The sequence below is a fragment of the Fringilla coelebs genome (assembly GCF_963513975.1).
Source record: "Fringilla coelebs genome assembly, chromosome: 10".
Lineage (NCBI taxonomy): Eukaryota > Metazoa > Chordata > Aves > Passeriformes > Fringillidae > Fringilla > Fringilla coelebs.
This window is the reverse complement of record NC_140036.1, coordinates 15,038,882-15,063,189: the sequence shown is the minus strand read 5'-3', so window position 1 is coordinate 15,063,189 and position 24,308 is coordinate 15,038,882. Positions and strand designations below refer to the sequence as shown.

Genomic DNA, 24,308 nt, shown 5'->3' with positions numbered 1-24,308 from the left:
TTATTTGCCACCTTCCAATTGTATGTCTGGAACTCTAACCTTTTGAACCTTTACTGCTTGTTTGGGGTCGTGCTGTTATTCTTTGCTTTATCTAGCCAGTGTTCTGTGCTGTGGCAGGTGTCTTCCAGCCACAGGGATCTAGACCGAGGCTGCACACAAACCCTGCTGTGCATCACAGGCGCCCTGGCAAGCAGCCTCTCTGTGCTCTGAAGGGGAGCCAAGTCCTCACTGGACACGCAGGATGTGGAAATCCACCTTTGGTTTCCCCTGTGCTCAGTAAAGGCAGCAGGCTGAACAGCAGGCACAGGTTATGACTGGAGGCAGACTAGAGAGGAGCTTTGTTTTCTCAGTGAGTTCTGCTCCCTGCCAGTGGCCTCACCTTCATGGATCACTGATTCACCAGCAGCTTGTGAACCTTGTAATACCAAAACTTTCTGTAATTTTCCTGTAAAGAGCCAGTGCTTGTTCAAAGTGTGGCTTGCCAGGGTTTTGTCATATATCCAACACTCCTTGGCTGATGTGTTTCCCCAAGTGACATGGCCAGCCAGCATCTGCAATTGCGTCTGCCTTAAAGCGCCAGGAGCTGCAAAGACAGTTCTGGAGTGGCTCAGGCAGAGATCCCTTCAGAGCACTACAGATCCGAGCTGGTCAAGCACTTCATCTCTCTTGTATCTCTCTTTTTGCCTTTTTTCTTCTTTGTATGCTCCTCCCTTCTCTCTCTCCCCCTTCCTTTTTTTAATGGGATGCCTTTGGGGTTTCTCTTCCAGCTTTTCGGCAAGGAACTCATGGCATACAGATGACATCTATCAAAAAAAGACGTTCCCCAGATGATGAGCTCTTGTACTTGCCAGTGAGTTCTCTCTATTTTTATTTACCCTATGTCTAGTGTCTTTAATGGTGACTCGAGGTTCACCTAGGCTTCAAAAACAATTGAGGATGGGGTTGGGGTGTGAAGGAATAATTTTTATTTTCTTTAATTCCATGAACTACTAATTTTAAATACATATTCAAAATAAAAAATATATAAAATCCCACTACGTGCTAAGAATGGCTTATGCAAGGCATATGAGAATATCCCAAGGGATCTCTCTGTCCTGGTGGAAACACTGTCTTCAGGATATAACTAGGTTTCCTCCTCTGTCATTTCTGGGTCTGTGGCACATGGCCTTTCTCTAGAAAACTGATAGGTGGATGCTTCTGTGGCTTTTATGTGTGTTGCAATTGTAATGCAGTGATAGAAGTGAAATATGCTGTATTAAGTGCAGACTTGGAAAGGGCAAGAAATATTTCTAATTGGCCATTTTGCTCCTTCCCATGAGCCATGTTTAGTTGCTTAAATCACAAGTCATGGTGTGTTTGGAGAAGAAGGGAGAGCCAAATCCAGCTCCCAAATTTATGTGCTGTCTTTTCTGAGGGCATATAAGATTCAGCACCAGATCTGCTTACATCTGAGGCAAGTAAAGACATTTTCTGTCTAAATAGGTTGGATCAGAATGTTGCTTTTGGCTGGCATAGATTCACACTGAGCCATATGACAGCCCCAAGATGTTCATCAGCCTGCAGTGTGAGATTATCACTCTTCAGCATTATTTGCTGCACCTCTAGAACAAAGCTAGCATTTTTATTGTGTGAGGGTACTATATAAACAGATTATTTGCATCCTGCTCTGGTTATTTACTTGACATTTCTAAGGTGACTATCAATAAGGTCTGTAAATGCAGTCCTTTAAAGCTTTTCTTTCCCCCTATCCCTGTCCTTTCCCTGTGACCCAGGTGAGGGGACGGGAGACGTACGAAATGCTGCTGAAGATCAAAGAGTCCCTGGAGCTGATGCAGTTCCTTCCCCAGCACACGATTGAGACCTACAGGCAGCAGCAGCAGCAGCAGCACCAGCACTTGCTCCAGAAGCAGTGAGTACCAGTGTGCTTGCAGTGCCAGTGCAGTGGGGAGAGAGGAGAGAGACACAGAAGGCTTCTGCACAAGTGTTCACAGGGACACGGTGCTCAGTTGAGGGCTGAGCAATGGACAGAGCACTCCTGCTTCCCCCAGTGCATGTCCTGACTGCTGGCAAGGTCCCTCTCTAGTCTTTCATCCCACATATTTCAACTTCTGGCCTTAGAGGGTGAATGAGGATGGGCTCAGTGCCTCATTTGACTTCCAGCCAGAGCCCAAGGCAGAGACATTGACAGCCTGTGGACAGAACCTGCTGTGTGTGCCCATCCCAGCTGGAGGATGGGTGCTCTCCTGTCCCATTGCTCCATGGGAATGGCAGCAAACATGAACCATCTCCAGTGCCTTCTCCAGGGTACTCACCTGACCACCTTGCTAAGAGTGTCTAGAGCTGGGACTGTGAGCACGAGCTCAGCCGAGTGCTTGCACCCCGTTGCAGTGCATTGGAGGGCTGGTGTTTCAGTGGTGCAACAACATTTCAGGTAGTTCAGCTGTGGAACAGGCAGCTGGAAGTCGAGAGCAAAACTGAAACACAAAAAATTTCCTTTGCAGCTAGTGGACATTTCAGAAAAAGATTCTATACACACTTCTGAAGTATTGTCACAAACTGCACTTTGCCAGATGACTCTTCACATTGCTCGTGAGAAATTTTCCGTCCTTTCTGAACTCAGCTGGCAGGGGTTGCTCTGGGTGCTGTATGTGTGAGGAGGATGGGGAAAAGAAAGGCCAAATAGGTGTCTGGGTCCCCAGAGCTTTGCAGTCAGAGGCTTGGGCAGAGAATGACTTCCCAGACTGCAGTGAGCAGTGTCATTGATGGGCATGGCTTCACCTGCTGTCTCGGGTGACAGCAAATGGCCCCGGGCTGAAGGTGGCTGCCAGCGGCAGTGCTGGGGATCTCGTGTCAGGAGGCTGTGGCTGTAACTCATTCCTCTGCAGAGGTTAGCGTGGGGCCAAGGCACCACATAAGTCCCACTTGAGCCTGTAGGGATTTATTCCAGTGCCTTGGCCTTGTCTCAGGACTTCTGCAATACCACAGCTTTCTGCCAGATCTCTGCATGTGTTCACATTTCGGCCTGTGTGTTTTTAGTGTCAGCTGGAGTCTTGTGGAGGTGTGAGAAAAGCCTTCTGCCAAAACGTCTGGAGCATCCAGGGGCTCTGGACTCTTTTTTTTTTGGGGGGCACTTAAAAATCTCATTATTGTTATTTACTTTTATCAGTCATCTGCACTGTTTGTGTATACTATAGCTTGTATTTACTAGCTCCTAGGCATTGTGGCATTTGTGTGTTCTACTGCTTGTCTTCAAAGCTTCACCTGAACCACAGCCATTTCATCTGAGAAATGGTTTTGTAAGCAGAAATGGACAGCAGCAGATGACAGCCTTCCCTTGGTGCTGACAGTTGGCTTTGCCGTAATTACTTTTTTCATTTTTTCTATATCAGTAGAATAGGTTCCTAGCAAATGAGGTTGGTATTTGTGTTACCTTTAAGACCAGCCTGTAGAAGTTCAGCCATTTAATTTAATGAAACTTTTTGGCATGTCTCCTGGCACTTGTCCAGTTATATACTCATTTTTCTCAGTTGCTGAGTGTGCTCATGCAGGAGAGAAAGATTAAGAGCTGTAAAGGGTGCCAGGAGCACGGAGAAAAATAACTTTTAGTTTTGTCCAGAGGTGCTGCAGTTGTCTTTGTCCACAACCTGCCATCAAGCAGTGCCCTCTGTGCTGCAGTGCATATTCAGGCAGTTTCTCAGGTGCACTTTGGGTTTTGGTGCTTTTTCCTCGGTAATCCATGCTATGATTTAGTATCTGAAGGAATGTGTTTAGAGCACAGGGATGTTTGGGCTGCAAAGGCTCTAAGATGCAATTGCACCCTGAAAGAGGAGCTTCAGGTCTCCATGTGAGAGTGGGGAGAGCAGCTGCTTTGTAGGGAATGGTTTGGAAAAGAGCAGCCTTGCATGAGAGCAGGCTGCTGGGAGATGTCTTGCCACTGCTTTCTTGTCAGAGTGGCCAAACTCAGGAGCACAGGGACTCCTTTTTGAGTCTGTTCTGGCCTTTCACTTTGTATGCAGGGATGTACTTTAAAGTTTTGGTCCCAGTTCACCTTTAGCTCAATGCACGTGTGAAAAGTGGGAGCTGGGAAGGTGTGTATGCTGTGACCAAGCTGGAATGTGCTGGAAGCTGTGGGCCCTAGCAGGGCTCCGTGGGAATGGAATGTTTGAAAGTTGCCTTTGGTTCTTCCTTCTCGAAATGGAGCAGCATCGACACGTGCTCCGGAGTCACACCTTGGTGGAGGTGCTGCTGGATTTTTCAGTTTACTTTTTGGGGCAGTGGTTAACATAGAGAAGCTGTCTAGGTGTGTGGAAAGAGTTTTCCCTGTCACTCCTGCAACATGGAAAGCTTCATCTTTTTTGAAGAGTAGGAAAAGTAAGGTTGAGATGATCATGGTGAAAGATAGTTTTAAAAATTTAATCTGTCATTTTGGAAAACAACTGTATAATGGCTCTCGTGCACATATGGACCAGCATTGCATTTGACAGGCCAGCAGATGCAGCTGTCTGACTGTTCTAGAATAGGATGGACAAATCTGGTGACAATCAGCATTCTTGTGTCCCACTAGATGACCAAAATACTGCAGTGCTCCACATTGTGCCAGACCACAGTATTTCTCTGTCTCATCTCCTCTCTCTGCTTGCTCCTTTGTGCATGGTTTTCTCCTATTTACTGTTATGCCAAGTACCTTCATGATCATAGGTGGGAAAGTTGTTGGGTTTTTTCCTTTCAGTTTCTATTCTTCCTTTTTCACTGTCAAATCCTGGGGCCCTTACTTGAACTGCAGCACACACATTTATTTAGAAGAGTTCATAGTCTGCTACCATTTGTGTAAAACATAGATTTGCCAGATGATTACTGCTGCAAGAAGGATCAGAGGTGGCTCATGCTTTGAGAAAGGAATGTTTCCTTATTACCCTGCTGTGAAATATGTTTGCCATCAATATTCCCACAGAGGTACCCGCACAGTCTTTAAGGGTTTCATTAGAAAACACTTTTTCCTGTAGTGGGTTTTACTCTGCTGAGCACTGTTTTCAAAACTGTCTGTATTTCAGTTTCCTACAGCAGAGAATCACTGAATATTTCAAGCTGGAAGAGGCTCATAAAGTTCATAAGGAATACCCTGCCCAACTCCTGTGGTTGAGGGTTTTTCACAAAGTCTTCCAAAGGCTACCAAGAAGGGGGCTCTTACATCCAAGTGGGATCTTGTACCCCAGCAAACATTTCTTTCCTATCAGCAGGGCTGCAGCTAGGAGCCCACTGGTTGCCTTTCAGTCTAGTGAGCAGCACAACTCATTATCCAAACGAGAAGGAATTAACCTCATTAGTGAGCTGTGACAGACCCGAGCTATCCAATGCCTGGAGTGCTCCAGCTGAGCTGCAAGGATCCCAGTGCTTGCTGTTGTGGGAGGGGGGCTGGTGGGGAAGGCATTCTTTGTACCTTCACCACATTAATCTCACTTTTGGTGTGAAAGCTAACCGTGGATTTTGCATGATTTGGTTTGGTTTTGTAGTGCTGTGCTTGCATGTGAACTCCAGGCACCTGGATAGTGTTCTCACTACAGAATGGCCAAGATGAAAGGAACCAGGTAGAAGTGCTTTATGGGCTCTGAGGTTACAGTGTCCTCTGCATCAGCTGGTGGCCCCAGGGATCCCACAGCTTTTCAAAGGAGAGTAGTTGAGCTGAAATCACTGTGGCCAGTAGGCACTGTTCTCCTTCTCTAGCACCAGCTTCTGGGTTTGAAGTGATTGTAGTTAGAAATGGACTCAGTGGAAGCTGCTACTCCTTTTCCTCTTTGTTGAGTGCTTTTATTCCTCCTAGGTTTGTCACTGGAAACCTTATCAGGGCCTTATTTGTACCCATGAGACTAGGACAGCTCAGGTTTCTCTATCAGCTGGTTGTTTTCCCTTCCTTGCCAAGCACTCGCTTGTGCCTGGGGCTTTCCAGCTTCCTAAATCTCCCTATTACATACCCTCACTGTAGGTGCTAAGACATCTGCTTTTTCCCTCTTTGAAAGCCCATACTGTGATCATGAAGGTGGAAAGTAACTGTTTCTCTCTTAGTGGCTGGCAAAGGGTCCTGTACATTCATCTTTTTCTTTTCTCTGGTTCCTTCTTTACAGTCTCCTTTCGGCCTGCTTCAGGAGTGAACTCATGGACTCAAGGAGAGACCCTCCCAAACAGACTGATGCCATCCTAAAACATTCCAGCCCCCCAAACCCATCAGTATATCCATAAACCGAGCTGGCACTCTGCCCAGCTGGCAGGACTAGGAACAGTGGGGCAAATACACAGCCTGATAGCAGCAGAGTGAATAGTGAGAGTAAACTTCTGAAGGGACTCAAACCTTGCAAAAACAACAGACACTTGTACAGACCTCTTAGCTGTAACCCATAGCATTGCGAGGTCGGGAACCACGATGTCGTCTGTCTTGGTGTAACTTTTCTCCCCTCGGTGTAACGTTTTTGTAACCTGTTAATACTCTTTCTTCTTACTTCTGTATTTGTGAAACTCAGCAGGGTTTCTCTGAGCAGGTCTCAATTTTAAAATGCCTTTTGTCTTGTTTAAGTTAAAAAATGTGTCCATGGATTGGGGGGATGGAAGCAGAGGATATGTGTTTAAATGGTCTGTGATAGTCAATTTGGCCTGTTTCAGTGCTGGTCATGCACTAGTATAAGTAGCTGATGTATTTTGTACTGCTGGACAGGGAGAGGTAATTATTATATGAACTGGCACTGCTGAGAAATCTTTTTTTTTTTCCTGCAGAAAAGCCCTCAACTTTGGCATCATGAATTGTTTCCACTTATTTCCAGCCCTAAAGGGTCTGATGTAAAAGTACATCAGAATTGTAAGGAAGGCCATGTGACTTTGACTTTGCACCAGCTCTGCTGACCTTGATCCAGATTTATTGAACTGGGGAGTTCCTCCCAACTCTGTGGCCTCTATCCAAGGGGTGGGCTGAAGTGCACAAGTTGAATGTGTGGTTGAGTTGTAATGATATCCATGTGTGCCCAATGTCCTTTTGCAGCCCAGGGTAAAGAGTAGAGTGTCCAAAACTCCCTAGTGCCCTAGCTGGGAAAAGGGGTTGGAGCTAGCTCCTCTCCTTACAGATGTTCAGAAGTTTAGATGTTGCTTTAACATTTTCATCAACCCTCCTATCTTTTGCCCCATCTCTACAAGCATCATAGTTCAAAGGAAAGCAGTGTCATCACATGTTGCAGTTGACTCAGCCAAGTGGCCTCAGGCCATGTCCACCTTGCCCATTAATCCTGCAACCAGAGGGTCTTGCTAATTGTGTCTGAAGTGCTTCTGGGTTTAGCAGTTCCTGCACAAAAGACTTTTTCTCAGCAAGGACTTGTAAATTCTCACACTCCTTTTATCAAACTCTGTCTCTGGAAAAAATGCCTGATGCAGTTGGAGAAGACTCTTATCTCTGACCATCACATCATCTGCTTCCAGGCAGCAGAGCAGGGATCTGAGCAGGTGATGACTCGTACTGACATCTCCTTTGGGAGCCATATCCCATCTCTGGCTGTCTCTATTGTCTTAGCAAGACTTGCTCTTCCATAGCAGTGTGGAGGAGGGGTGATGGAAAAGAGCCCCCAAAACTGGCGTTAAGTCTATAAATAACAACTAATTAAGCACTAGCAGTGCCTATTTCATACAGTTACAGCTCTACCCTTGCTCCTTGTGTAAAGCTAATTAAAATCAAGCGCCTTGTTACCTTGCCTGGAAATTCTAGGAAGTTCTTTGAGATCACAAAGCAGGTCACTATTGTTCTGTGCCTTTTTATTTGGGAAAAGAAAGGCAATGTGATTCCTTTCCCTGTGAGAGGTGGGAACCTGAACTGTAAATGCAGCCCGGACAGAGGATTATGTTTGGCACTCTTTTCTGTTCTTCCAGTGAATGTTTATTCCTGGATTTTTGCATTTTCTCCTTCTGGATGGCAACATGGAAGTACTGTGACCAGGTAATACTGATCTGTATTTAGAGCACTGCTCCTGGACCTGTTCACCAGCAAGTTTGAGGAGGCATCCATAGCCTACACTGGAAGATTCCAGTCATCATTTGGTGTGGCCTCTAGGAAATGCTTTGTACTGTAATGGGCAATACAACATCCCAGAATTCCACTGAACAAGAATGTAAAATATTTGGATCCTATTGTTTTCTGGAAAGCCTTTCTGATTTGTCCCACTTGACTGTAAGAGGATGATGATTGTGATGCTGATCTTAGTGGTGACTTGATTTGCTTTCTAACTACCAGGTGGTTATATTAGAAGGTGCTATTCTTTTTTTCTTTTATCAAATACCTGGAGCTGAAAGCAATTTTGAGTTGCTTTGTATTCTATCCTCTGCAGATAAAATGAAAACTTTATCCCAGCTGTCTTTTCATTGCTTCTTTCCCATCTCTGTGTGTTCAGGAAAATGAGCCTTTTCCTTTCAAGGAATAATCAAGTGGACTAATTGGGCCTTATCAGGTACTCAGGTTATATCAGTCTGTGTCAACTACTTGGTATATATCCACTCCCTGTATTACAGCTCCATTCCCTGGAGAGCAGATTGCATCCATGGCCTGCCTTGAGAAATTCCCATACCTGAAATCAAGGGGAGTCATTATTGCCACTCTGGCCCTGTGCTGTAGTTCCTGTCTGCCCAGTAACTGCTGGAGCTCCTCCTTTCCCTGCTCCCAGTGAGGTACCAAGCCTTCAAACCACTGGAGTGATTGAAAAGATGCACTGTTATTTTCTTTAGAATAGAAACATTTTGGTATGGGGGAATAAGGGCATCTCCCTGCTTTTCAGTGTCCTGCTGCTTCATGGACCTTCAAAGCAGATGAATGGAACTGAGAAGCATCTGTGTCACCTGTGTGCCCTTATTAGACTACATCAGTGACAGCCCAGTGTTACACAGCCCTGTGGGAAGCCTTGCTTTAAAAAGCATTGTCCATGAGCACTCTGGCCTTGGTGTGGCTGCTGAAAGAGAGGGCAGACACAGAACTGGACAGCTCTGATTCTACTTGTGTGTCTCTGCACTGACTGGCTCTGGGTCTGCAGGGACAGCAAACTGCAGGCACAGGGGCTTGGGTGAAATCTTAAACTCTGAGCCTGAGCTGCCCAATTGCATTTAATGAAGCTCTGATGTCATGTAAGGCTGTTCACACGGCTGTGTGCTCCTCCAGCCAACCAAGGACTCTGCTCTGCTCAGTAGTTGGTGTGTACCAGCAGTTTGCTGCCTCTGGTGAAGGGCTGGTATCCAGTGAGCTGGGAAAATGTAGAGTTATACGAGGCTGTGAACTGAACTTTGTTCATATATGGGACAAGAAAGTTCCTTCCTGACCTCTTGAGATGATCAGTATATGCCTTGAAGCATGAGAGACTGATTGCCCTCATATGAGCTTGCATAACTACAGATGTTATTTGCTAAATAATTACATAGCCTCTTGAAGAGAAAAAACTCAGTTGCAGAATGTGACTCAGTGCCTTTTGTATCAGACTGTTCCAAGAAGTATAATAGTCTCTTAATTGAAGCCCTTATACCTTGATATTAAAATGCATTTCATTGGCATTGATATCAAAGAAATGTTAATGCTCTGACTTCTAATCTTTCTTGAGACCTAGTAAGTAAAATTTTAATGAAAATCACTGTGCATGACATTCTTATATCTGTTTTTAAAAATCGAGGAAAAAAAGCAATATCTTTTAAATGGGTCCTCAAACACCATGTAGTCCTTGTGCTTAATACCAAAAACATTTTCTTGTGTTTCTAAGGCTCTTGCTATATTGATGTGTGACATTAATTTTCAATAAAATTTTGCATCTTGGTTTACCTTGAGACTTCTCTTTGGCTAGATGGCCTTTTAAACATCTGCTCAGGTGATGGAATAGCTTAGTTGAAACTATTGTGGGTACAAAGAAAAATGCTTTTGTTTTCTGTTTTACTCCTTTCAACTTGATGATGTTAATCTTGACTCTTATGAGTATGAATGAGATACGCATGGAGTCCCTAAGCTATATGTTAAAGTATGCCTTTGTTTTCTAAAGTGTTTTCTAAAGTTTTGGGCTGGCTTGTGTTTGATTGCTTTTTGTTTTTCTTTTACCTGCAAGTATTTTGTAGTCTCCTGATTTGCTGACATCACTGTTGGTGGTGGAGAGGGCAAAGATAGGCCCACTGCTGACCTCAAACCATACAACTCAGTGTCCTTTGGGAAGCCTTTGTTGAGTTGATTTGGAATTTTGCTGTGTTCATTGACTTCCTCACTTGTAGATCATGCAGATTTTGCTTTAAGAGACTCTTCAGGTGTGTGTTAATTTCAGCTGCAGCTTAAGATAAGTGCCTGAACCCATGAAGTAGAAATACTCACTGGTCCTAAATCCAGAAGACTTTTAGGCTAAGGGCGGTGTCAACTTGACTTGAATTTCATGGCTGGCCTCAACTTTCATAATTGGGGAATTGAAATGTCAGATCTGAATCTCTCCCTTCACTCTGAAAAGTCAGGTCTGAACTTCATGGCTCGGTTTCACTTCCCCTTGGGAGCTGCTGCCATTGTTAATATTAATTTGTGAAGCTTCTTGTGCTTTCCACTTCCTTGAGTCTGTGAAGTTTGCTGGATCTTGTCCTGCATCTTCACTGCCAAAGGACAGTTCACACCCTTCTGTACCTCCTGTAATTGTGTAATTAGGTAACATTTCTTCAGGGCCTTAGATACTCTAGCCTGTTAGCATAGATGTTTTCTCCACCCAACACTGCAAGTCTTGAAAGTGCAGGAAGCTGGAGACAATGTAATTGTGTGGAACTTGACCTTGAATGCTGAAGGTTTTAATAAATTGTCTAGGAATAAGCCTTTTCTTTCCTTTTACACTTTGCTTATTTGGAGTAATAATTATTTTATTTGCATAGAAGAAAAGCCAGTTCCCAGGAATTGGTGTAACCAGTTATACCCAGATGAGAACAAGTTTCCCAATGGGAAATGAGATGAGAATGTGCCCTTGGACACTCACCATGGGGTCAGAGTGATAGGAGTGCTGGGCTCTGTGGTGAGCTGGGTGGCCTCTGCTCTGCAGGGTGACCACAGCTTCAGGGTACTTGTGCCTGGGGAGCAGGCACATCTCCCAAACCTTTGCCCAGTCCTACAAATGTCCCTGGTGTCAGAGAGAGAAAAACCTGCTCTCTTGTGGCATGGCAGTGCTATGCCAATTGTGCTGTTGGACCAGCTTTAATGATAATTTTCTGCATGTCCCACATAGGACCCCACTCCAGATGGGATGCCACAGCTGTAACTCGATCTGGGAGCTGGGCTGCCATTCAGGAGAGGCTCAGTCTTGGCAGTCTGGATCACTTACAGGGCAGGATTGCAGCTGGGACCCTCAGGCTGGGCAGCAGGGAGTCTGGCAAGCCTCTCTGGCCCACTCCATCAGTATGCTGGGTGGAGTTTGGGGCTGGATGGACTTGAGGGAGGATAGTGCTGTTGTCAGGTGGTAGCAGGAGCTCAATCCTCTTTGCAAGCAGCCTGCAGGGTTTGGATACCAGGTTTGCATTAACACCAGCAAAAGCTGCCCGTTGACATCCCAGGCAGCTCTGACCATCTCAGTAGTGGTCCCTGAAGTGCATGGAATCTGCCTTCAGCAAGGAGCCTCTGGCTGTTATAACTAGGAATCTTGGAAAAAACAAGGTGATAAGCATGACCCAATCTGAAAACTGTTTCTGCAGTCAGGTTTCAGAGGTGTTCAGGATGGTTTGAGATGGTTTCCTCAGTTTTTGTTCCTATGAAAAAGTTTTTTACTACAGGGAGAGTTTAACTTAAAAATACTCTTCAAATCTTGGAGCATGTTTGCTGGCATTCCATATATTCTTTTCGACTGAAAAACTTGCATAGACACTTCTCCTTAAATAAAAGGTTTCAACCAAAAAGTTAAATACCAAAAATGTCCTTTTTTTGGTATTTAGCTTTTTTTAAGTGCTGAGAATATGTGGGAAACCTCTTTTTTCCTGTTGACTCATTCTCCAGGGATCTTACTCTGTGATGATCATATGGTATCAGTGATTTTGCTGGCCATGTAGCCCTTTGGGTGCACACTCTCAACAACCAGCTGCTGTGATCCCTGTCCTAACATCTCCTTGGTTTGCAGGACCTCCATGCAGTCGCAATCCTCCTATGGCTCCAACTCTCCACCTCTCAGCAAAATGAACAGCATGAACAAGCTGCCCTCGGTCAGCCAGCTCATCAACCCCCAGCAGCGCAACGCCCTGACCCCAACCACCATCCCCGACAGCATGGGAACCAACAGTAAGAAACTCTTATTCCTTCTTCCCCTGTTGCCTGTGTGCTCCCTGCTAGTCTGGACAAGGAAACTTGGCATCTGCACATGGCTAGTGTTAAGCTGGAGAGCCTGGAGTCATTCGCTGTAAACTTGCGGAGCCAAATAAATATTGCTCGCCGGCGTGCCACAGGGCAAGGCTTCAGCATCCTGCTCAGAGCCTCACAGAGTGATCAGAGCTGCTTCTTGCTGCAGATTTAGCTGGCTGCAGTGTCCTCTGGCTTTTGAGACTTGTTTCTTCTTCCTTTCCCAGCAGAGGAGATGCAAACGTTGGCAGCAGTTTTTTCCCTCGGTTCAATTAAGACTGTTCTTAATTTTAAAGGAAACATCTCCCAGTTCTGTTCCTCCTGGCTGCTGCTGTGTGCTCAGCAGCCCTGTAAATCTAGGATGACAGACATGGTTCTGGGGCTGAGTTTTGTAGAGGCTTTTTTGGTTGGTGTTTTGTTTTTTAATTTATTTCAAAACAGCTGGACTCTTGCCCACACCTGTTGCTGAGCCCCTTCTGGTGCTCTTGCTGTCTCTGAAAACAAAGCTGTTTGGCTGCTGTATTGGGTTACTCTGCTGGCTCTGTCCTGCTCCTCTCCTGTGGTGGGGCAAGCCAGGGTTTCTATCCAGCCTGTCTGGGAGGGAAGGTGATGTGACAGGGGCACTTTCTCCTGTGAGGGGAGAGCTCCAGAAGGACAGTCTGTCATCTGGTCCTTGGCCCTGCCTGAAACTTCTCATGAGCCTGTGCAGGGTTTTACAGGGAATTTCAGGCCGCTTCAGCTGCGGGTGCTGTCCTTGGGTGCTGTGCTGGGGGCAAAGCCAGGGTCTGGGCATGCCTGGGTAACAATGTGCTCCTCCTTCTTCTCTCCTCCAGTTCCCATGATGGGCACCCACATGGCCATGACCGGTGACATGAATGGCCTCAGCCCCACGCAGGCGCTGCCTCCTCCCCTCTCCATGCCTTCAACGTCCCACTGCACCCCCCCTCCTCCGTACCCCTCAGACTGCAGCATCGTCAGGTGAGCGGGAGCAGGCTGCCCGGCACGCTGCCCACACCAAGGCAGCAGAGCCCTTGGGCCTGGAGCCTGAATGATCCTGGAGCACCGTATCCCACTGGGCTCTTGGCATCCTCTGGGCACCGAGCCTCAAGTCCCCACCTCTGAGCAGCTGAGAGAATCAGGGATGTTAGGACTGCGAGAAAGATGAGGATGCAGCATCTGTTGGACTGGTGGAGTTTGAGGGTGCCAGGCTGTCTTGCAAACATCTCTTGTATTTCTTTTTTTCCCCTCTGGCCCCTTGACAAGCCATGGCTGGGGTCAGAAGCCCCTCTGCCCTTTGTGAGGTCAAACCAGTTGAAAGATGCTGCCTGTAAATGAGGAATCCTTTGCACTTAGGGAAGAATGTTCTGACTGGCAGTGCATGATGTGTCTGAGCCCTAGACCCCATGCCTTGCTGAAGCCCTCTGTGCATGCACCAGGCTGCCGTGGGCTCAGCCACCTTCTGGGTGACGTGACCTGGCAGGAGGGTCTGTGTGAGCCCTCCTGCCTCAAGACCCAGTCTGTGCAGCACCAGCTCTTGACTTAGCCCTCATGGCAGCATCTTGCCTATCTGCTGGGTGCTGAGCTGAAGGGCTCCCTCATTTGTTTGATGTGGCAGCAATGTGGCTTGCTGGCCTGGGATGTCTTGGAGGAGGTCAAGCCAAGGGTGAAAGCTTTGTTTCCTGTTGCTGCAGATTGGCTGAGTGTTTGGTTTTTCTGTGGTTTGGGCTGTTGCAGCCAGGGTGATCCTATTTTCTCTCTCCTTCCTTCCTTCCTCCTCTGCAGCTTCTTAGCGAGGTTGGGCTGCTCATCCTGTGTGGATTATTTCACGACCCAGGGGCTGACCACCATCTATCAGATTGAGCATTACTCCATGGATGTAAGTAACTCCTCACTGTTTCCTTTGTTTGCGCTCTTGGCCCTGCTCTAGGAACAGGTCAGAAATCCAGACTGAGTATACTTTTATTTTTACATTATTAGTTTGATTTAAGGCTGTTGCTCATAGAGATGTTGTGAGGTGAAGAGAGGCTGGACTTGGGGCCAGCACTGTAAGTGCCTTGCCTGGCACAGAGAAAGAGTGTCTCCCCTTCCCCTGCTCTGTCTGAGCCCCTGAAGTGGCCCCAGCCCACGTGCCTCTTAATTCTGCAAGGCTTGGTTTCAGTTTACAGCTCACTCGCCCGCAGACAAGTAGGCTCTCCACAAGTGGTCTGCAATTTTCCCTCCCTGCTTCTGTTTTCTGGCCTTACCTTAATCATCTTCCCTTGCCACTGGCATCTCATCCCTGTTTGTTGTTTTCACTTTTTTACTCTTGCATGGCTTTTGCTGCAGGGTTGCTGCTTCCTCTTCAGGGCCATTGCCCTCTTCTGAGCTGGCTGTCCTGTTTTTTTCCCTGAGACTTTGGGAGACTGTGGTGCTTCTGCTCCCTAGCATGGGCTGCCTTCCTTGCTGCTGCTCTAATTAGAAAAGCTGACCCAAATTAACTGAAGTTGGTGGCTAATTTTTTCAGAAGCTAATACTGTGTATCCCAGAGTTTAGGTAATGCGACCCTCATGTTTTGCACCAGAAATGATGGGGCCTCAAAGTACAGGTTTTCTAAGGCTATGTGTCTGTTACTAAATTAGGTTATGTTAAAGTACTTAAGACAGTTCCTATGGAGTCACACCCAGAGCTCTGGATACTGGAGCTCAGGTTTGGATTCTAAAACCCTTTGGCAGGCTTTGTAGTTAACATGGACATTTTTAAGGCCATTGACATTCAGCAGCCCAGCATCCCCCACCACTGACAGCCAGCAGATCTACCTGAGGTTGTCTTGGAGGCCTTGCAGTCCAGTTAAGCTTCTAACTGTAGGTCACCTCGTCTTGGGCATGAACAAGTGTTTTGTGCGACTTAAAAATAGACTTTGTGCCTTCACAACAGGCCGTTGCTGCCTCGTGGCCACACATGCCTGTTCCAGAGTGAACCACCACTTCCAGGATCAGTGGTTTATCTTCTTCTGTGCATCGTGCCCACTGGGATTTTAGCAGCTGTGGTGGCTCTAGGTGGCCCAGAGGCTGTGTTCACTCCTGGAGCCCAGCTTGCCCTGGGAACGCCCTGCTAAGCCCTGCGCTTTGCCTTGCAGGATCTGGTGAGCCTCAAGATCCCGGAGCAGTTCCGCCATGCCATCTGGAAGGGCATCCTGGACCACCGGCAGCTCCATGACTTCTCCTCCCCTCCCCACCTGCTGCGCACCCCCAGCGGCGCCTCGACGGTGAGCGTGGGCTCCAGCGAGACGCGCGGGGAGCGCGTCATCGACGCCGTGCGCTTCACGCTGCGCCAGACCATCTCCTTCCCGCCCCGCGACGAGTGGAACGACTTCAACTTCGACATGGACGCCCGGCGCAACAAACAGCAACGCATCAAAGAGGAGGGGGAGTGAGACCCGCGGGCCCCCCTCCACCCCGCCCCGGCCACGAACTGCTCAGCCCTTCGTTTGTCTTCCTTCTGCTTGGTCCTGCACCCCTGGACAGAGGGCGGAAGGAACCTTCTTGCTCACTACTGCTAGGTCATGCCCTGGGTGCTGTCTAGGTCGTGCTCCTGGACTGCAGCCTCCACCCCAGCTCTTGCAAGGGGAAGAGCTGAGCAAAGGGGGAAGGTGGGTGGTATTTCCTTGACTACCATTGACCTTCTTGAGAAGGCCAACTTGTTTTGTGTTTTCCTATGGGGAGAGGGCTTCTTTTCTTAACTTTTGAATCCTCACACAAACCTTTTGGGTGCCCTGACCTGAAATATGTTTCTCTCACCCAGCTATACCACTTTGTAAAGCAGGAAGGTTGAAATAAAATTCTAAAAAGCCTAAAAAAAACCCCAAAACCCTGGAAAAAAACCCCAAGCATCTTAACGTCCTGCAGCAAAGAAACCAAATGCCAAAAACCCAAAGCAACTCAACCCTGAACTGACAGTTAATCTGAAATATATATGGGAATCAGTCTGCTGAATGCTGCACTTAAACAGCCTCTCTTCCCATGGAGCTGAGTGCTCTGTTCATGTGTAATATTCTCCAGCGGAGACAGCACATGCACTTTGCTGGGCAGGCCAGCACTGACAGTACCTGCATCCTACTTTTGCCTTGTCCCTCGCCTTCTGTGCAAAAACCAAGCCGGCTGTGTCTCGTCATTTTGGGTATACATTCATCTGTATGTCCTGGTTTGCCTCTCTCAGGCTTGGAAGTGTGAATAAACCTACTGGTCACTCTTGAATTGTCCCCGCCTGACCTGTAACCGTATACTGTTATCCTGTACATATAACCATATGCCGTGGTACTACTGACATTTAAGCTATAGAATTAGGCTTTGCCACACATGCAGCCTGCCTAGTTTAGCATAAGGATTTGCCCACCTAGCCTCCAGTTAAATGGAGGAGTGAGAGATGTGTGTCAGTTTGTAGGACTTCAGTTACCCTAAACTCAGGCTACCTTTTGTTTGGACCATGCTACATTACTTGGGAGGAAGCCAGACTTGTCTTTAAATATCTTTAAATGGTATGGAACGGGTTGTGTTTGTTGCTATAGGTTAAGTGACAAGCAACTAGAAGAATAACCGTAAGAGGCCTTAAAGCAAAGAATTTCTGGGAATTATGATTGCTGTGATTGCAGTAAGCCATGTTTACATGAGAAATTGATTTTTCTCTGTTTTTTTCTTTACTGGTTCTACCACAGTTGTGTTCTGAGGCATTTCCTCTGACTGCCAGTGGTCCTGTGCATGAATAACTGAATAAACTGTGTTTTCACATTTTTATTAGACAAAGTACTGATACTCAAAGGGATACAACCTAAGCTGAGGAGCAAGACTCTGCACAGCTGCTTTCAAGTTGGCTTGTTCTTTTTAACAGTAAGCCTTTTTTTTTTTTTTTTTTTGAGAGGGTAAAAATAATGAAAAAAGCAGCTTAAATGACTTGTTATCCTACCTTAGTACGCTGAATATTCCTGTTTCAATGCAGTGGCTGTTTGTGGGCCCTGCTCTGTGCCGCAGATTTCATTTGAGTACAATATGGTTAGTGTCCTGCATCTGTCTCTTGTGCCAGATCTGTGTTGCATTCAAAGACTGCCTTTTGGTGGCTCTGCAAGCCTGTTTTGGTTAGCCATAAATGGTAATGCCAGTTGGATATGCTGTCAAGTTTGTATATAAATATTTTTTGTATGTGTAATTTTTTGTTTTCCTACAGTGCCTCACGATCAGTTTTATTTCTTCTTGGGAGACTGGGTCTGACAGAACCACAATTAAATGTTGTTGTTTGTTTTTCTGTTTTTTTAATTATTATTTTTATGCGGAAGGCGTGCAGTTACAAATCATGTAACAACCAGCCAGTCACTCGATGAACATATTTGTATTTTTCATACTGAGATTACTGTGTTACTTTGCAGTTGAGGGGGGAGCAGGCATCTACTGAAAGCCTGTGGTATCATTTTATTTTGTAACACTTCAAAGAGCAGTGTCCTAGATTTCAAAGTATTTAACATGCTCAGTGTGAGAACTTACTATAGCTCTTTATTTTTTTTTCTACATGGTACAAAACATGAGAGTCGTTCTGCTCTTGACTTGATGCAATGATTAATTCAGCAGGGCAGTGTTAGTGTGGGGAAAGAGTTAGAGCAGATACTTTACAAATCCCTGGAGGTGAATTAGGCTGTGCTCTTCTCACCTCCAAGGTTTTGCATCTCCATTGTGTAGTCCTTCTGAGCTGCTTCAGTATTCTACATACATTGATGCAAAAGACACTGTCATTTTAGGATCTAGGGAGCTTCTGACTATAAAGGTTAATGCGGTTAATGCTGTGCCCAGAATCGGTACAAGAACTTCAGTATCTGCTTTTCAACTCAGCAGTGAGATGGAGCTTTTCTGCTGCACCACTAATGATTAAAATATATGCTGTGAAAGCCTTTCTACTACGGAGAATACCTTTCTACTATGGAGAAACCTTTGCCACTATGGAGCCCACTTCTGTATAACTGGAATCTTCAAGTGAGTTTAAACTGCTGTAGCTTTTGCCCTCCCCTGTAGAGCTGTGATTTTGTTTTGTTTTGATGCATCAAAGTGTTATGGCTTAATGGAGCTGAGAATCTGCCAATGCTTGTAGCAATGACCATGTTACCTGCCCCAAGGCCTCTGTGTTTTTGAACACCTTGTTGTTGAAGTGAATGAAAATAAAAGCCAAAACTGAAAATTACTCTGAATTCCCAAGCAACTTCTTTTCCTCCCTGTGCCCCTTCTTGGAAATGTCCTCCTCTGAGCAGCTGGGGCTTAGTGTCACCTTTGCCTGTGGGTGCAGTTTTCTGTCCCCACAGAATCTGTGTCTTGAGCGTGTGGTCCAAAGTGCCATCACACATTCATCTGCTGCCTTTCTGACAGGTGCAGCAAGTCAGCTCCCTAAGCCTCTTGCTGAACTGTGAGGTCTTCAGCCTTTGGCATGGCTCTTTTTTGGCCTTTCATCGGATTTATGTATTTTTTTTCTGAGCAGGGCACCAGTTAGTGCCCCACATTCCATGTCCTGCTGGAGGGAGGGAGTGTGTGCTTGGAGCAGGCAGGGTCAGTGCTGACCTTTGATGGGAAATATCCTTTACACCAAAGGCTTTGTGCATCACCCTATGCATCCTAGCAAAGCCATTTCCTTCTCCTTTGCATCTCAGTTTTTCTTCCAAGGATTTGAAGAAATGGGTCAGAGCTGGTGGGGTGGTTGTCCTGAAGGGAATGGGAGTGGAGTCCCCTCCATCAGCTGGGGGCTTCATTCTGTCCGCCACATTAACATCCCAGCTTTATCAGTGGTTTCTGAGAGGGGCCCCATGTCTGTCTTATGGTTTTTATGGGTTACAGTTGGAGGACAATGCTTAGGAAGGGGGAGAGTGGAAAGAAAACCCCTCAAGGGTCTTAAAAGAAGAGGCTTCCCCCAACCTCCCGTGGGGTAGGGAATGCCTGCCTGATTTCTTTGATTCTGTTCGCTGTTGCTTTTCCCCAAATTATTAGAGAAGTAGTTGACTCCAGATATCAATATCCAGAGGTAACAGCACCCATGTTGTACTCTGGCAGAATGAATGAATGTGGTTTTAAAAATTAGTATGTTTGTCTCAAAAGAGAGAAGTACTACTAGAACAGCTGTGAGAATTTGCTGTTTCAGCTGATGGATTCTGCCTCTAGATGAGTGAATTGGATCATGTAAAACAAGATTTCAGTTTCCATTGAACAGGTAGTCTTCAAATATGGTTGTCATTTCTGACTGCTGTCATCCTCTGCTGAAGTGGGGAACCTCTACGTTGCTTAGGTTACAGCAAGGCTTTCAGTGCTGAGCAATCCCAAGCTGCTGCTTTTGCCCTCCACCCATACCCATTAGAATTTTGGGTATTGGGATGCTTCATAGGCAAGCACAAAGTTTTCAGGGCAGGGATCCACAGCTTCCAGCTGTGTTTTGCAAGCCTGGGTGGACCTCTGAAGACGTGCATGCCCTCCTCTGCTGTCAGTCCTAAGTGTGCTGAAGCTAGCAGTCCCCTGGAATGAAGCTTACCCGGACACAACAAAACTTGGCAAGCGTCCGAGTGGAGCCTGTGGAGGGTGTCTTGCTCATCATGTTCTTCCTGTCCTGTGTGCTTTAGCAAACCCCCTTCCTGATGGCACAGCAGCTGCCTGTGCCATGGGGGAAGGTCCTTGCAGGACCTGGCCTCGCACGCTGCCTCTTCCCAAGCTGTTTCTCCATGGGAAAGCCATGTGGGCAGCCCAGCCCTGCACCGAGTCAGAGCCTGGGCTGTTTGCCCTTCTGATTTACTGAGCTGTGGAATGTGCACCTCGTGTCATTAGCTGGGTGGGGGTTGGTGGGGAGCCGTGGCAGGCCCTGCAGGGCTGCCCTGCCTGGCCCCTCTGGGCTGTGCCTGTGCTGAGCCTGTGCCACGGAGGTTTGGCAAACTGCTCTCTCTGCCTGCCGGGCTCCAGCTGGTGGTTTATGGGTCCTCAGTTGTTTTGCCTCTCTGTGACCCATGGCAGAATTGTCTTCCTGAGCACACAGCAGAAGGTGGGTGCTGGAGTTTTGGAGCCTTATTGTTGATATTTGGATACACTGGCCATGAAGGTCAAATAAACAGGAAGGAAGATAATCTTTATGCTCTGTTGGCAAGGACTGGCTGTGGCTTTCTCCCAGCTTGCTTCCCTAAGATGAAGGAGCCAAAATTTTATTCAGAGGTATATGATAGTTTTGCCCTGCTGCTGGGTGAGCGTTGCTATGGACTTCCTTGGCTCAAAGTGGTCAAAGTCATTTTTTTTTGTGGGAGGATTTGGAGGATTACCTGGTTTTGTTAAAATGTTTTGACTTCCTTGCAAACGCTCCTACTGTCATATGTTTTATTCTTAGGAATATCAGCTCTGCCTTCATGAAATAAGCCAGGTGCCTGGGGCCACCTGGTGAGTAAAGCAAAGAGTTTGTGGGATTAAGGAGCAGGAGATGCAGGAATTGGGGCAGGACAAGGGATCTGCAGCTACAGGTCCAGGGCATGGATGAGCACTGAGAGGTATCACTGAGGGTAGTATACAGTGGCTGTGTGCCCATAGCATTGAAGCCAAGGCTTGAAGGGTCCCTGCTACACCTGAGGACAATGATTGTGCCCAGTGTGCTTCTGCCATGGTGACTGCAGTCACAGCAGTGCCATGCCCCACCCTGCTCCCACCCCAACATCTGTAAGAGGCCCATGGACCACTGGATTTCGGTTTGAGTGCTCTAAGATCATTTGGGGAGGGTCTGCATGGACCTTTCAACTGATTTTCTCACCAGTGTTGCAGTGCCCTGCCCTTTGCCTTTGTGGTAATGTGGGCACAGCAGCCAGTGGCTTTTTGGCTGTGCCACTTGCCCGGATGATGGGGATACGTGCTGCAACAGGAGGTGTGTGCCTGCTGGCATGCTCAGCAATTACTCACCAGCAGCTGGGCTGATACCAACCATTACAGCATGCAAGGGAGATGCTTACATTGTCTCTCCCAACAGCCTAGGGTAGGAGATTAGGCTCTCTGCATCAGCAGTGGCAAGAAAGTCCCAGGGGAGCCATTAAGGGCATATTAGATTCCCACTCTGAATCATGCCCTGGGAGATGCAGTCTCATTATTGCCTGCATCAAGGCCAAGGGAAGACTAACCTTGTTAGTTAACATTTAGCAGGGTGGCTCTGTCCATACAATCAGCTTTGCTGAGTCCCAAAAGCTTGAGGGACACCGTCATGGCACAGCTATGTGCATCAAAGAAACTGGTGTAGGGCTAAGGGGAACAATGAAACAAATCAGCTGGTTTGGGGAAGAGATGGTGCTTTTCCTCTTCTATTCAGCTGCCAGCAGTCTCAAAATGAGTGTCTCGAAGCAGGCTAAAATAAAACAAAAAAAGAGAGAGAGAGAGAAATCAAGAGAGAAGAGGAAGATAAGAGGAAAATAAGAGAAGAGAGGAGAATCCAAACTTGTAAAAAAAAAAAATTGAGAGAAGTGAGAGCTGGCTGCATAGAAGCCAGGACTCTCCCGTGTCCATTGTCTCCCGCCGCGTTGGTTCCCTGTCGAGGGTATTTGCGGGGCAAAAAAATCACAAAAATCCCGGAAAAGAGGGCAGAGCGCAGGGCGCCGCCGGGCAGGCACTGCCCCCTGGCGGCCCCTGGCGGCCCCGCAGCCGCAGCCCGGGGTGCGGGCCCCGCTCCAGCCCCGCGGGAGCCGCGCGTCCCCCCCGGCCACCTCCGGCGCTCACAGCGTGGGCCCGCGTTTATAAACGCGCCTCTTCTCACCCCCTGCACCCCACGTGCAAGGGCAGCAACAGCAACTCCTGTTTGTTTATTCTACATGGGCGGAATAAGCAAGTGACTTGTTGGTGTTGCAAAACAAATCTTCCTGCGGCCGCCTCTTGGGAAAGCTGCTGCTCTCCTGCCCTTTGCTGTGCACACAGGGATCCCCCAGTGTTGCGCCCATCCCAACCCACTCCAGCACAAATGGGAAATTCAGAAGATGGAGACCAAAACCCACCACCTGCCGAAGCAGGAGAGATGACTCCTCCCACCCCGGGCAGCCCTTAGGTGCGGGAAGCCTGAAGCTGTGCCCTTAGCTGGTGAGCCTCTGCCCAGAGATGCCTTCAGAGCCAGAGCCCACCCACCCCGCGAGGCACATGGGAGGCTGCAGCACCCCGCAGCCAAAGCCCCGGGCCCGCAGCACCGTGCGTGCCGTGCCCGGGGGCAGCAGGGGGGCTCCCCCTTCCCTTCGCGCACACACACACACAGCCTCGGCCGCGGGAGTGCTCCTGCCAGAGCGATACACATCGCTTCTTCCAGCTGAGAAAACACCCGCGGGTAATTGCCGAGGGCGCACGCCGCAGCCAGGAACTCCCACAGCAGCACCTGGCTGCAGCTCCCACGGCACAGCTGGGCTGGGTGGGGAGCCCGGCACCCCGCCAGGCCCGGCCCGGCTCCCCGCACCCCGGGCGCACCGGTGCGGCTCCGCGCTGCTGCTGCCGGCGGCTCGCCCGGGGGCTGGAGCTGGCTGCGCCTCAGTTGGATGGTGCGTGTGTCAAAGCTCGCCCTGGCACATGTATGTGGGTCCTGCTCTGGGGAGGCCAAATGTGAGAAGAGCCCCCAGCGCTGGGCAGGCACCTGCTGCAGCTCGGGACTGTGCCGTGGAGATGGCGTGCAGCTCCCAGGGAGTTGCACCCACCGTGGCTGGCAGGGAGAACGATGGCACCCACCTTGGCTGGCAGGTGGTGCTGTGCTGGCAGTCATGGGCAGAGCTTCTGTGGGCCACGTCCCTGCTCGGCAGCAAGGCACCCCCACTGCTCACCCCTGCCGCGGTCTCCAGGTCCCAGTTTTCCTGGCTGGAGTTGCCACAATGTTCAGAGGGCCTGGAAAGAGGTACCAATTTGCACTCAAAGGTGTGGGAGGGCTGCTCAGCTCTCAGGTATGGACAGGTGTTTTTCAGGCACTTCTGTTCAGGTGTTCAGCATTTGGCGCAACCATCTCCAGGCTTTACCTGCACTTTGCTTTTCCCCACCAGCAGCACCAACATGAAGCTGGGCAGAAGAAGGTTTGAAGATGTTGTGGTGGCCCCTTGGAAGGGATTTTCAGCTCTGTTCTAGAGCAGTGGACTCTAGCAAGGTGTTTCCCAGTTTTTTAGGAGATTCTCTGATGTCCTTCAGTTTTTCCAGAGCTTCCTAAGTGAAACCCCAGGAAATCTGCTCACTTCTTCCTGTTTTTTTCTTCCTGAGGTTGTTTTCATTTGTTGGCTGGTTCGTTTTTGTTTTTGTTTTGTTTTCCCAAATCTCTTTGTAAATCTCTGATTAATTCAGCTTCTGGTTCCTTGGCAGTCACCTCTGGAGACAACGCTGAAGATTTCCACACGTGTGATCCATCTTCTTCTTGGCTGCATAGCCCTCAGTGCTGGAATTGGGTAAGAAATGTTACAACAGACCTTAGTACACCGGTGCAGGGGTGTTAGGAAATAAAATATTGCACAGCGCTGCGTGAAAAACTCTTTGATTAATTTAAAGGTGTGGGTGGCTACACAATTGCATCAAATTATCCACGTGCCATGGCAGAATGTGAGATGAAGGCATTGATTTCTTATCCCAAGGACACGGTCAAGCAGCCCTTGCCGAGCCTGCTGAGAGCTGCTGGCTGAAGGTGAACAGGAGTATTTCCATGGAGATGTTTTCCACAGAAACAGGAGGTAAGGGATCCCCTCCACCACGCTGTGCCTAGAAGGTGCTGCAGCGCCAGTGTGTAAGGAGCCTGGCCCCGGAGCAGAGCCCAGTGCCCTCCCTTGAGGGCAGTATTTGCCCTCTCCAGGCTGATGCTGAGCAAATCACTGATGGAGGCCAGTCTTCCCTTTCTGGGGAGCCTCAAACCCACAACATCCTTTGAAAATCCTGATCGGGGCTTCCCTTACCTGGAGGAGCAGCCTGTGGTGGTTTCTGCCTGCCACTGAGGGAGATTTGCTCTCCTTAGAGAA

General features: G+C 48.0%; 1 protein-coding gene across 2 annotated transcripts in view; it reads left to right on the top strand.

Moving 5' to 3' along the window:
- TP63 (tumor protein p63) overlaps positions 1-16,308 on the top strand; it is a gene marked incomplete at its 5' end in the record, with an annotated part of 96,699 nt that extends 80,391 nt beyond the window's left edge. For both annotated transcript variants that reach the window (XM_084212298.1, XM_084212297.1), the window contains 6 exons: positions 768-850; positions 1,773-1,909; positions 12,123-12,280; positions 13,171-13,315; positions 14,120-14,213; positions 15,453-16,308. In XM_084212298.1, the coding sequence (XP_084068424.1) occupies positions 768-850; positions 1,773-1,909; positions 12,123-12,280; positions 13,171-13,315; positions 14,120-14,213; positions 15,453-15,749 (914 nt within the window). In that variant the 3' untranslated portion in view covers positions 15,750-16,308. The remainder of the gene's footprint in view (positions 1-767; positions 851-1,772; positions 1,910-12,122; positions 12,281-13,170; positions 13,316-14,119; positions 14,214-15,452) is intronic.
- Between the last annotated feature and the right edge of the window lie 8,000 nt (positions 16,309-24,308).